Raw genomic sequence first — 14,312 nt, 5'->3', positions numbered from 1 at the left:
TTTCTCGCCTGCGGAGTTCTGAATTATTGACTTATCTCCAGTCTCCCTTATCCTGTATCCTCCACAATGTCTCTGCGGGCGAGCTTGAGGGTAGGGCGGGGAGGGAGGGGAGCAGTCTCCCCAACAGTGTCATTTTCAAGTTAAAAAAACCTTCAGTCGAGTTGGCCCAGTCAGTTCATGCTTCGAAGTGCCCCTGTGCTCCGCTCCAAACACACAGCAGTGAGAGACATCGCCGGCCTCACAAACAAGGTAAAAACCTCCACAAACCAGAAATGTACGAGGAATGAAAAGGCGATGACCAGGGCTGAAGCCACAGGGCTGCCGGGCTCTTGAGCCGGTTCCGCTCCTCAGGCGTTAGGAAACCAGAGCTGGTCTCACTGGGGAGCATCCATGTTTGTGAGAGAAGGCTGAGAAGAAAAGAACAAGAAGGGGAAAAAACCCAGCTGCTAATTGCTTCCTGGGTTGTCACGTATCTGCGGCTGTGATCTAGAAGCTAGAAGACACGTGAGCAGCCTTAAGGCTGGGAACTACACCAAGCCACCCGCCACCTCAGCGACCACATCCAAGACACTGGTTCTGTCACAGGGCGTGAGCCCTGAGGGGCCTCAGTAAGGGCTGTCCTGGAGGCTCTAGGGAAGTGGAGGGGCAAGAACTGAAAACCAGCATAAAGGGGCGAACACAGATGGAGGAGGAAGAATGTCCCAGTCAAAAGAAGACAGAAAACTCAAATTCCAAAATAGTTTTTTAGAAACATCTAATGCTTAAAAAGATGGTTGATAAAAGCAGCAATCAAAACACAACTTCACTCCAAATGAAATCAGCGCTTCACAGGATTCTATAAGCAATATTCTAGATTCGTTAGAAGACTTTAGAATCATAAATGAAGATTTTTATTTTCATGTATAATGAATTTAGTTAGTTATCTGAGAGAGAGAAAGAGAAAAGAGCACGTATGTGTGAAGCGGGGCCGGGGGGAGGGGCAGAGGGAGGAGGGGGACAAACTCCCAAGCAGGTGCCACACCCAAGGCGAGCCCTAGTGGGGCTTGATCTCAGGACCCTGATATCCATGACCTGAGCTGACATCAAGAGTCAGATACTTAACCACCTGAGCCACCCAGGTGCCCCAAACAAAGATTTTTAAGTAAATGCGATTAAGAGAGATTAATACAGGAATCATCCACAACCAGAAATATGAGATTATGAACCAAAACAAAAACAGGCAGAAATGAAGTAAAAACAGATGGATATGAAAAGAGCCAGTTAAAAATCCTAGAAATGAAAACTGTTGTCAGTGGGATTAAAAAGAAAAAAACCCTCAACATCCGAGAAAAACTCCAGAATTTAACAGTTGAAGAGAAATTGAAGACGAGTTGGTAATTGAAGAATGGTATCAAGGAATTCTTCCAAAATACAATCCAGAGGCAACAAGATTAAAAAGATTAATTAAAAGTCATAAAGGACAGATTGCAAGGCCCAGTATTCACTTAGAAGAAGTTTCAAAAGAAGAAAATTATGATAATCACAAAAAGGCAATATTCAGAGCAAAAGGGGGCTAGGAATTTTACAGAAAAGACATCAATCCTCACATCAAAAATGATCTCCAGGGGCACCTGGGTGGCTCAGTGGGTTAAGCCTCTGGCTTCGGCTCGGGTCATTATCTCAGGGTCCTGGGATCAAGCCCCACATCAGGCTCTCTGCTCAGCGGGGATCCTGCTTCCTCCACCCTCTCTGCCTGCCTCTCTGCCTTCTTGTGATCTCACTCTGTCAAATAAATAAATAAAATTCAAAAAAAAAATGATCTCCAAAGACCAAGCAGGGTAAATAAAAATAAACCTATATGTAGAAAAACAGAACATTTAGGATAATGAGCTCTTAAAACAATCAATTAAAAAAAAAAAAAAAAGGGACCAATCCCTTCTTTGGACCACTAGTCAGCTGTTCAGCCGGCAAACATTTATTTGGCATTCCACCAAACCGGGTGAAGAAACAGGGATACCAATAAAGTCACCTCAACCCTCCAAACCCGGCAGTGCAGTGAAGGGACTGACAAGTACTTGGGTCAGACAGCTGCGTGCCTCGACAGGTGTGTGGACAGGTGCACTGGATGGGCAGGAACTGTGCAAACAGGGCAGCTGGCAAAGCCCTTCCTAGTGAATGGTTGCGCCGAGCGTTATTTGGGCATGAACATACACTGCAGGAAATAAAAGTAATCAAAATAAAAATACGCCAAGGACTAACAGTATTAGCCAATATTGACTGATGACTCACTAGGTTCCTGACTTTCAGACATTATCTCCGGTCCTCACGAAGTCCATTTTACAGATGAGAAAAGTAAGATTAGGGGGACAAAATCTTTCCCAAAGTCATAAAGTCAATAATAAGCTAGAAGGTAGAGACTGGCTCTATGGAAAGACCATAATATAGACTTCAATTTCTTTGACTGAATTTAGCATACAAATGTAAGTTTTTTTATTTGATGAGAACCTTGAGAAGAGAATGTGTTGACACAGCCCCGAAGTGCTAAAGTGGTTATTCTCCCTTGTTTGTTTACTGTCCTCTGTTATCCACGTGTGTACAACATATTAAGTGGAACGTGGGAGGACTGGCTGGACTACCGTATTTAAGTTTAAATAAATTCCGTGGTTTGTCTCTTGCTGTTGTGATGACCAATGACTATATTTGTTCAAAGGAGCAAAAGGTGATCCAAAATATTCAACTGTTTCAGGTAGAAAGGTTTTGTTTGACCTCACAGTAACATAACTCTTAAGTAACTTGTAACAGTAACAGAACAGTCTATGATGACCCAAAGCCTGTATGTTTGCTTAAAGGAAATTCATCTGTTTAACAAAACTCTAAGAATGTTTGTTACAAGAGACCACGTTTGTTCAGCAGCCTTGTGTTAATTAACCCACCTCTCGGAAAATGAGCACATCTACCTTGCAGGAATGAATCCACCCACCCTTATCCATCCAGGTGGGCCGATGGTTAGAGAATTCTGACGACTGCTGTCTCTCAGCTAGAGTGAGAAAATCAAGTCTGATGCACTGGGAAGCTAGATTCTGTCCACAGTGCTTAGCCACTACCCCACGTGCCTGGGAACTGCCTATCTCACCCCCCAGCCCCTGTTCTGTCCCTTCTGTAAAACAAGAAATATCCTCAGATTTCAGTTAGTTGGGTTTTAGCCTTAAAGCAGCCAGCCAACATCTAAAAAGCTCTTTTACACTTTTAAATATTTTTTTTTCTTGAACTCACTTTCCAGATATCTTGGCTCTTTGTAATGTAGTACAGTCACCTTGAAAGGGAAATTCCAATCATTCCTTTTTTCTCCTACTTGCCCTCATTCCCTCTTTCTCTAAACCCTTTCTCTAAACCTGGTGTCTTCCCCCTTTCTGTGAGAACCTAAACTCGAAAAACCACCTCCTCCTCCTCAAAATATATGTAAATATACAAATGTAAAATCTATAAATTTATAAATGAATCACATTGTCTAGAGTCTTTGCTGTTTACATTTTAATTTGTATTAACTCTGGCTCACCAGGCTTACTTCCTACTCTAAGACATTATTTCACTGAGCAAATGGGTAGGTGATTGGTAAGGGCCAATTCTGGAGGCAGAGAGGCAGCCTGTACAAAATCAGCCATGGATATAAGTGTGAAGCATCTAATTCCTCAAATTAGATGACTGATAATGACAGTGAAAAAATAAAATGGCACCAATGTCACCAGTGCACACTATGTTACTTCTAGTAAAACTGCTTAACATTACTTTTTTAAAATAGATTTTATGTATTTTATTTGAGAGAGAGCGTGAGCAAGAGAGAGAGAAGGAGCAGTAGGGGGAGAGGGAGAAGCTGACTCCCCACTGAACAGGGAGACCCATGTGGGGCTTGATCCCAGGACCCTGAGATCATGACCTGAGCCGAAGGCAGAGGCTTTTAACCCACTAAGCCACCCAGGCAACCCTAAAATATACCTTTTAAAAGGAATCTACTTTTAATTTAAATATGAGTGTGTGTACATATAAAATGGCCCATTTAAACAAAATTAACCACAATCTCATGACTTACCTAATTGAGAATAAAGAAGTACATAAATCTATAATGCACACATTTCTGAGAACCTGAATTGGTTTTATAAAAAGAATGCCATAATTTGTATAAATAAATAATTTGATGGTATGAAACATTCAACTGGGATTTTTCAGACAATTTTAATTAAATTCACTCTATTAGTTTAGTGAAACTTTGATCAGATATTTTTAAAAACTCAATTAGAAGAAGCTGTGTAGCGTAATAATAGAATAGGACTAAACAGTATTAGGATATATGAGCTTTAATCATGTTCAGTTATTAATTAGCTGTGCAATCTTACCTAAATAATTTAATCTGTCTGAGTGTTAGCTCCTCATCTCTGTAAGAGAGATAACACATAACTTTCATTCCTCTAAGATGCTGAAAGGCTCAAATGAGATACCATACATGAAAATGCTGTTATTAAAGTCTAATAATTCAAACAACTAGATACCTCATGGAAAAGAATGAACTTTACTTCTACTTCACAATATACACAAAAGTTAATTCTAGATCAATCATAGACCAAGCTAAAACCGTAAGATGTCTGGAAGAAAACAAGAGAATTCCTTCATGGCCTCAGGGTAGGCAAGTTTCTTGGACAAGACACAAAAGGCATCAGCCATAAAAAGGAGAAAAACACACTACACTTCACCAAAAGACATTTAGAAAGTGAAAGTGAAAAGACAAGCCACAAACTTGGAGAAAATACTTGTAATCCATATATCGGATAAAGGACTCATATCCAAAATGTATGAAGAAACCCTATAAATTAAATAAAAAATAAGCAAAAAATAAAAATTGAAAATAGGCAAAACACTTGACTAGGCAAAAGACATTCATATGTCCACGAATTATACAAAAAGGTGCTCAACAACTCTTCAGGGAAATGGAGATTGAAACAACCCTATATGCCCATCAGATTGGTTAAATTTTAAAAAAAATAATAACAGTATTTAACACTGGCAAGGATGTGGAGTAACAAACTCTCAAACACTGCTGGTGGGAGTGCGAAATGGTAAAAACCACTTTAAAAGACTTTAGTTGAATATACACCTGCACTATGACCCAGAAATACTACTCCTAAGCATATGCCCAACAAAACTGAATACATATGGCAACAAAAAGACTTACATAAGAAGGCTCATAATAGCTTTATTTATAATAGCCAAGAACTATACACACACCAAATGCCCATCTACAGAAGATGGGCAAACAGACGTCATATAATGGAACAGGACTCACCAATAAACAGGAACCATACTGCTGATAGATGCAACAACATGCCCCAGTCTCAAAATCATTAGTGGAGATAAAGGAGCCAGAGGCAAAAGAACACATATGTTTCCATCTGTATGAATTTCAAGAACAAACACAACTAATTTATGTAGTAGAAGAAATTAGAATGGCAGTTGCCTCTGGGAAGGAGGGAGAATTGACTAGAAAGGGGGATAAAGGAACTTTCCGGAATGATGGAAATGTTCTTTATCTTGAACAATCTCGAAGTTGGTTATACTTACCAACATTCATCAAACTGTACATTTAAGATCCATGCACTGTTTCAGTTAAAGTACCTCTAAATGTAAAGCAATGTGTTCAACTGTCAACCTAAAAAACCCTAAAACTATAATATAATACAGAGTGTCCCCAAGACCTGGAAACAGTGAAAATCATGTATTTTTCATAAATTTTTTTTAGTTTGATATTTAGGCTGGCTGCTTTAAACTTACTTTATCTGAAAAGCTGTCTGGAGGTTGAGGAAAACCATACTGAGAACATTATTCGAAATGTCAACTAACAAACTATTTGAAAACAAGATTCTCCTCTTCCCCAAGTTTTCCGAACTGTTTTCTCAACTTTTTTTTTTTGTTTGTTTTTTGTTTTCTCAACTTTTCCCCCCTATAGTACGGTTGCCTCCCCTTAGCTATGGGAAATACTTTCCAACACCTCTACTGGAAGTCTGAAACTGTGGAGGGTATTAAACCCCATATGAGGTTTTTTTTGTACACATGCATACCTATGATGAAGTTTAATTTATGAATTAAGCACAGTAACAGATTAACAACAACAATAAAAAAGAACAATTATAACAATATACTGTAATAAAAGTAATTATATGAATGGGGTCTCTCTCTCAAAATATTTTATTGTTGTCCACTCATCTTTCTGCATGTGGTAATGTGAGATAATGTCTACGTGAAGAGATGAAATGAATGGCGTAGGCAGGGTGTTATAACACTAGGCCACTACCAACTTTCTGAACAATAGGTCAGAAGGTAGATCATCTGCTTCCGGACCATAGCTGACCACAGGTAACTGAAACTGTGGAAACTGAAACCACAGATAAGGGGAGAATACTGTAATACTTCTATTAATCACTGGGCAGGGATGGTGTGATAGGCACCTTTGTAATGTTGGGAGATAGAACACGGACAAAGCAGACGTAAAATAACCCTGCCCTCGTGAAACTTACATTCTGGTAAGAAGAGATAGAAAACAAATAAATACTAAAATAAAATATGTCCAATGTCAGATAAGAAAAGCTACTAAGAAAAATAAAACAGAATGTGGCTAGGGTATATCAGTGCAAAGAGTGGGGTAGGGCTGATTTTTTCATAAATAGGGCAGATATAAAGGGCCTCACTAATAAGATGACTTTCTCAGCAGAGATCTAAAGTGTGTGGGAAAAGCAGTGCAGGTAACTAGGGATGAGTACTCTAGGCAAAGGGTAAAAACCAATCAAGGAAACAAACAAAAGGTCTTTTTTCTGTAATTTGTTCTGCTTTTATCTTTTTTCTTTGCCTCTTCTTGATAACCTGTATCTCAGGTAGGATCTAGCTATAGACTACTTGGATCACTGCAATTTCTCTTCCATTGATTTCTCAGCATAAACTTCACTCTCTTTTTTTCTTTTCTGACCCAACAAAATCATTCTTACTGAGCAGTTTTTCAATAATCGCATTTCTTACCTCAAATCTCCTGCTCTTTTTTATGACTTCTGCTCAATAAAAATTTACTGATGTCTAGTATGTACCAAGGCCCGAGTGTAAAAAGATGATTGTCATATGACATATACCCTCAGAATCTAGTCAAGGATATATTTGTACATATAGATGTATATATATACACACAGGCATACATACATACATACACATATATATCAAATGGATATACTGTAAAAACACACACACTGATATTATTAATGAAGAACTGCAGCAATTAATTCTGCCCAGTGAGGGAAAAGAAGAGATCATTGGAGATATAGAGGAAAAGACCTCTGAGCTAGGATTTGATGGCTAAGTAGGAACTCAACAAACATATAGCAAGAAACGACTATAACAAGGAAGAAGAAACATCTTAAGCATCAGCGCAGAGAGGTGGAAGCAAATAATCTACCAGTAATGCTAGATGCAATGTATTAGATTGAAGACTAAGAAAATAAGAGTAGAAAGGTCAGTTGGGAACATGCTAAGGGGCCTGACTTTATCCTGAGAGCAAGTGGTTCCCAAATTATTTTGACGGCATACCCAACCAGTAATAAATTTTTGTGCATGCATCTACCCTATATATATATATATATATATACATTTGTTTATGTATAAATTAAATTATGCCAAGAGCTACTATTCTAATATGTTACACTCATTAGAAAACAAACACAAAAAGATAAATGCGTAAAAGATAAAGATAAGTAATATTCTTGTCCTCTTGGTGCTACCAAATCAACAGGAGTTATTTATAAAATCTAAGGTAGTATACCTGTGCTTACTTCTTTGACACTAAGCTCAACTGTTAGGAAATCTGAAAGGCTTTTATGATAGTGAATTTAGACATATCTAAATATACCATACCATAAATATACCGTACATCTAAATATACCATACATAGAAATGGTATAAATGCATAAATGTTTGTTTATAATTTCATGCTTATCTATTTTATCTCTCAAAATAATTAATAAACTCTTTAGAGCAGGGGCTGATCCATTCTTTCTGCTTAAAAAAATTATTAAAGTGCTTAGTATAGTGATAAAATACTCTGTAAAGTTAAAAAAAAAAACACAAAAAGATTATATCCCATTCACTATCATCCAAAATATTATGCCTTTTTAAAACCTAATTCTTGGGGAGACAAAATCTTAATTAGTATTTTATTTTAAGTTTTAATAATAAGTTTAATCCCCATGGAAATTGATATCTTTACAATTTCTAGATTAAGAAATACAGCATGATCAAAACCCAAGAAGATTTTCTCTAATTTCATCATTAAACTTCAAATCTGGGTGGCTCAGTTGGTTAAGCACCTGACTCTTGATTTCAGCTCAGGTCATGGTCTCAGGGTCATGAGATCAAGCCCTGTGTTGGCCTCCACACTCAATGTGGAGTCCACCAGAGATTCTCTGCCTCTCCCTCTGCCCCTCCCCCTCGTTTTGCTCTCTCTCACGCATTCTCTCTCTAAAAAAATTAATAAAAATCTTTAAACCTCAAACCTGACCTTAAGTAAACAGTTCAGAAATAAAGAGGATGCACAACATAACCAAGTGGGATTTATGCTAGGGATGCAAGCCTGGTGCCTACATGGAAATCAATCAATGTAATACACCAGATTAATAGAGTAAAGGGAGAAAATACATAATCACCTCAACAGATGACAAAAAAAGCACTGGACAAAAGTCAACAGCCTTTCCCCATAAAAACACTCAACAAACTAGGCATAGAACTCCTACAACCTTATGATAAAAAGCATCTGTGAAAACCTACACCCAACATCCTACTTAACTCTTTAGAGTTAAAAGACCAAAAGCTTCCTTTAAGATCAGGAACAAGACAAGGATATCTGCTCTCACCACTTCTATTCAACATTGTACAGGAGGTTTTAGCCAGGAAATTAAGCAAAAAGAAAAGAAATAAAAGGCGTCCAGGTTGGAAAGGAAATGTAAAACTATTTCTATTTGCAGATGACATGATCTTTCATGTAGGAAATCCTAAAGAATCTTTAAAAAGTAATAACTATTATAGCTAATAAACGAGTTCAGAAATGGCAGGACACAAGACCAATACACAAAAATAACTTGGTCAGTTGTATTTCTATACATTAGCAATGAATAATCTGAAAATGGAATTAAGAAAACAATTCCAGGGGTGCCTGGGTGGCCCAGGGGGTTAAGCCTCTGACTTCAGCTCAGGTCATGATCTCAGGGTCCTGGGATCGGGCCCTGCATTGGGCTCTCTGCTCAGTGGTGAGCCTGCTTCCCCCTACCCTCCTCTGCCTGCCTCTCTGACTACTTTTGATCTCTGTCAAATAAAATCTTAAAAAGAGAGAGTGAGAGAATGAAATACTTGCAAATAAATTTACCAAAAGAAACATTAAGACTTATGTACTGAAAACTACAAAGCATGTATGAAAAAAATGAAAGGAGGCCCCAAACAAAAAAAAGAACATCTTGTGTTCTTGGATGGGAGGAACTGATGTTGTTAAGATGGCAATATTCTCAAAATTGATCTATAGATTCAATGCAATCTCGATCAAATTTCGAGTTGCCTTTTTTACAGAAATTGACAAGCTAATGCTAAACTTGAATTGGAAATGCATGGGACCCAGAAAGTCTACAACAATATTGAAAAAGAATAAAGCTGGAGGACTCAAGTTTTATTTCAAAGTTTACTACAAAGCTACAGTAATCAAAATTGTGTGGCATGAGCAACCTGGGTTGCTCAGTGGGTTAAGCCTCTGCCTTCAGCTCAGGTCATGATCTCAGGGTCCTGGGATTGAGCCCCACATCGGGCTGTCTGCTCAGCAGGGAGCCTGCTACCCTCCCCCTCTGCCTACTAGTGATCTCTCTCTCTGTCAAATAAATACATAAATAATCTTTTTTAAAAAATGGTGTAGCATGGTGTAAGGAAGGACACAGAGATCATAGCACAGAAATGAACCCTTACATCTATGGTCAGATGATTTTCATAAGGCTGCCAATATAATTCAATGAGGAAAAAAAAGTAGTCTTTTCAGAAAGTGGTAGTGGGACAACTGGATACCCACATAAGAATGAGGCTGGACCTCTACCTCACACTATACACAAAAATTAACTCAAAATGGATCCAAGATGTAAATGGAAAAGCCAAAACTATAAAACTCTTAGAAAAAAAAACACAGGTATGAATCTTCATGACCTTAGATTAGGCAATGATTTCTTTTTTTTTTTTAAGATTTTATTTATTTGACAGAGAGAAATCACAAGTAGATGGAGAGGCAGGCAGAGAGAGAGAGGGAAACAGGCTCCCTGCTGAGCAGAGAGCCCGATGCGGGACTCGATCCCAGGACCCTGAGATCATGACCGGAACCGAAGGCAGTGGCTTAACCCACTGAGCCACCCAGGCGCCCCTAGGCAATGATTTCTTACATATGACACTGAAAGCATAAGCACCAAAGGAAAAATTGATAAATTGAACTTCATCAAAATTTAATAAGAAAATAAAAAGACACCCTATAGAATGAGAGAAGATATTTACAAACCACCCTCTGGTAGGGGTCTTGTATCCAGAATATATAAAGAACTCTTAAAACTCAACAATTTAAAAATAAAACAGTTAAAAATGGGCAAAGGATTCCTACAGACAGTTCTCCAAAGAAGATCTATAAATGGCCAATAAGGGCATATAAAGATGCTCAACATCATTAGTCTTTAGGGAAATGTGTATTGAAACCACAATGAGATACTACTTTTCACATTCAGTAGAATGGCTATAGTCAAAAAGATGGACAATAATAAGTGTTGACAAGGATGTGGAAAAACAGGAACCTTTTTACATCACTCTTAAGAATGTAAAATGGTGCAGCCTCTAAGGAAAACAGGTTACTGGTTCCTCAAAAAACTAAACATAGAACTGTCATTTGATCCAGGAATTCCACTCTTAAGTATACACCCAAATGAGTTGAAAGCAGAGACTCAAACTGACACTTGGATGATTTCATTAATTGCAGCAATATTCACAATAGTCAAAAGGTGAAAACAACCCAAGAACCCACCAACTGATGAACAGATAAACAAAACGGGGTATGTTTATACAATGGAATGTTATGCAGCTATAAAAGGAATGACGTTTTGATACATCCCACAATACAGATGAACTAGAGGACATTATGGTGTGTGAAATAAGCCAGACAGAATAGGACAAATACTATATGATTCCACTTATGTGAGTGTACCCAGAATAAGCAAAAGTACAGAAAAAGAAAGATGAGAGGTTAGCAGGAGAGTCATTGCTTAATGGTTATGGAGTTTGTCTACGGTGATGAGAAGTTTTGGAAGTAGATGGTGGTGATGGTTATGCAACATTGTGAATGGAATCAATGTCACTGAACTGCACACTTAAAATGAAAAATTTTGTTATTTACATCTTATCGCAATTTTAAAAAATTAATAATACACCTAAAGCCACAGGATCCTATACTTTAAATGGGCAAACTGTGTGGCATGTTGAATTGTATCACTATAAAGGCTGATTTTTAAAACAGGAAGAAAAAAAAGAAAGGAAATCTGGGGCTATAAAAAGGATATAGGAGACTCTTAAATGCATACTGTCAAGGAAAGAAACGAGTCAGAAAAAGCTACATACTGTATGATTCCAACTAGACGATATTCTGGAAAAAGCAAAACGATAAGTACAATAAAAAGATGCATGGTTGCCAAGGGTTCCAGGCAGAGGAGAAAGAACCAAGAGGTGGAGCACAGGACATTCTCAGAGCAGCGACACCATTCTGCTTGATCCTGGAATGGGACATACATGACAAGCATTTTTCAAAACCCACAGAACTGGAAAACACAAAGGGTGAACCTTAAGGTAAACAGAAGACTTTAGTTAATGTAGTAACACTGATTTGCCAACTATAACTAATGCACCCATTAATGCAAGACATTAATAGGAGAAATAATAGGGAAGGGCTAGGGAAGGGTATGTGGGAACTCTCCTCTTTCTGTGTAATTTTTCTATAAACCCAAAACTGCTCTTCAAAAAGTCTATTCTAAAAATGTATACTTAACACAAAGACTACACTGAATTTTATCCTCTTCTCATGATTCCTAAGACGATTCACTTTAAGCACAAATTTTAATTTTACATCAGACAAGGAGGAAGTGCTGATTCTTTCAGCATTGTAATCCCAGACACTATCAAACCATCTCAGTTCAGTACTCCACATGCCCTTCCCCTCGTTCACCCCCTCCTTCACCCCCGACAAAATTATGACCTAAATTTTTGAATTCATCTAAGTACTTTCATCTAGATCGTCTCTGAAGATTCTGTAGTCTTTGGAAACGCTTCCTTACATTTATGACTGAATTCCAGTCTAATTATAATTATGAATTATAGTGACATTATTATACCAAGCTGCCATGCCTCCTGTTTTATTCACTTTGTTCATTTTCTATTAGGTATCATTTTATCAGGAAGCTAGGTGTGTTAGTTTTACACATCTTTTGGGGGAAAAAAACAAACAAACAAACAACTGCTCTCCAAGACCCTCAAGGGTCAACACAAAGGGAAGCTATAACTGCCCCAGAAGAAAGGTGGCTAAAAATTTTCAGAACAACTTTTCCCCAGCTCCTGGTTTAAAATGATCCCCTGCCAAACCTCTAATCTTTCTTGGCGCACTGTATGCATTTCTTTTACCTTGGTCTTTTCCAGCTTCATCAATGTGTTGAAAATCTTTTAGTGTTTGAAGGTTACAGAACCCCTCTCTGCAATGCTGAATAACTTTCTTTGATCCATTCTTGATGAGATAATCCATCAGCGTAAGGGATTTATATACATGGCGCCAGTTCTTCCCGTGATCACTGAGTCTCTGCCATAGCATATTCATGATCTCTGACAGAGAAATTGTATTGAAAGTCAGGTCACTGATATCTAACATTAGAGAACTAGAAGGACCCCAAGGGTCATTAGAAGTTGCTTCTCTGACTTTTATTTCAGCATCTGAGTAATTTTTCACGAAGTTTTTCACTTGCCTCCTGAATGCCATAGGTAAGACAAGTTTGAAGGTGAGATGGGCATGAGAGCAATGGAATAGGAGTTATGATAATTGGTTTAGAAAACTCTTGAGAGGTAATTGGTCCCCAGTTCTGCTGCTCCCAAATACAAATGATTAATCTCCATTTTGATGAGACATCAATTTCCTGCAAAGCAAAGCACAAAAAAGTATGTACATTAAATGCTTTTTGAAATGTCTATAAAAGACCAAGTCAGTCTGAAAAATCTAGGTTTACTTAGAAATCAGCCCCTCACTTACATCAGCCAGAATTGAGGCACCATCTAAATTTTCCTAGCATCAATATGGGAAAAATCTCTCAAAAGGGATTGGTCTATATTACTTAAAGAAATATACAGGGTCTTTCTAGTCCTAAAAATTTCTGCAGAAGATAGCATTCAGCCTCTTTGGCCAGGAATAAGACAATTTTAAAACATTATAGGACAGTGGGCAAGATAGGAAAAGAAAATGGGATTTGTACTCTGACATTCCCTGCTTAAGATTTGTTGTCATGTATAAAAATGGTATGTCTTGGGGCGCCTGAGTGGCTCAGTGGGTTAAAGCCTCTGCCTTCGGCTCAGGTCATGGTCTTAGGGTCCTGGGATCGAGCCCTGCATCGGGCTTTCCGCTCTGCAGCGAGCCTGCTTCCTCCTCTCTCTCTGCCTGCCTCTCTGCCTACTTTTGATCTCTGTATGTCAAATAAATAAATAAAATCTTTTTTTAAAAAATGGTATGTCCTAAAGGTAATTAGGATGGTAACAACTGAGTTGGGATCATCATGTGACCCTATGGCTGTATTCTTAGAACTACATGTCACTAGAATCAGATCTAAATACGTTCTGCTTTGTTGTTAACCTGAAAGTAGAGAGGGTTGTCAACTATTAACACAAGTACTTGCACCACAGGGAACCCCACATCTAACTCATGATACCCTCGATGAGTATTTTAGTACTGGTAAGGTTAATAAGGTTCAAGGAAAAGGATAAATTACTTTCTTTACTGGGCCTTAGAAAAGGAACTATGCGTTTAGGAGTAAAGAATGTTAGTAGTATGATTCAAATCGGGTAAAAATTTCTCTAAAAACTGGAGTGATCAGCATGTATCTGTCACATTCCAAAACAAGTACACACAAAGACAGGCCCATTTTTGTTGATACAAAATACATTAAAACCTAAAGGAGGTCTGTAGCCCCCAAACCTTAAATGAAGCTTATGAATGA

At 38.0% G+C, this 14,312-nt stretch overlaps 1 protein-coding gene across 1 annotated transcript in view; it reads right to left on the bottom strand.

Moving 5' to 3' along the window:
* The window catches only part of ENTHD1 (ENTH domain containing 1), a 94,955-nt gene extending 81,868 nt beyond the window's left edge, over nucleotides 1-13,087 (bottom strand). Inside the window, exon 1 of the mRNA XM_044227350.1 lies at nucleotides 12,739-13,087. Coding sequence (XP_044083285.1) covers nucleotides 12,739-13,087 — 349 coding nt within the window. The remainder of the gene's footprint in view (nucleotides 1-12,738) is intronic.
* Nucleotides 13,088-14,312: the final 1,225 nt, after the last annotated feature.

Source organism: Neovison vison, chromosome 12, assembly GCF_020171115.1.
Source record: "Neovison vison isolate M4711 chromosome 12, ASM_NN_V1, whole genome shotgun sequence".
Taxonomy (NCBI): Eukaryota; Metazoa; Chordata; class Mammalia; order Carnivora; family Mustelidae; genus Neogale; species Neogale vison.
This window is presented reverse-complemented; position numbering and strand designations above follow the sequence as displayed.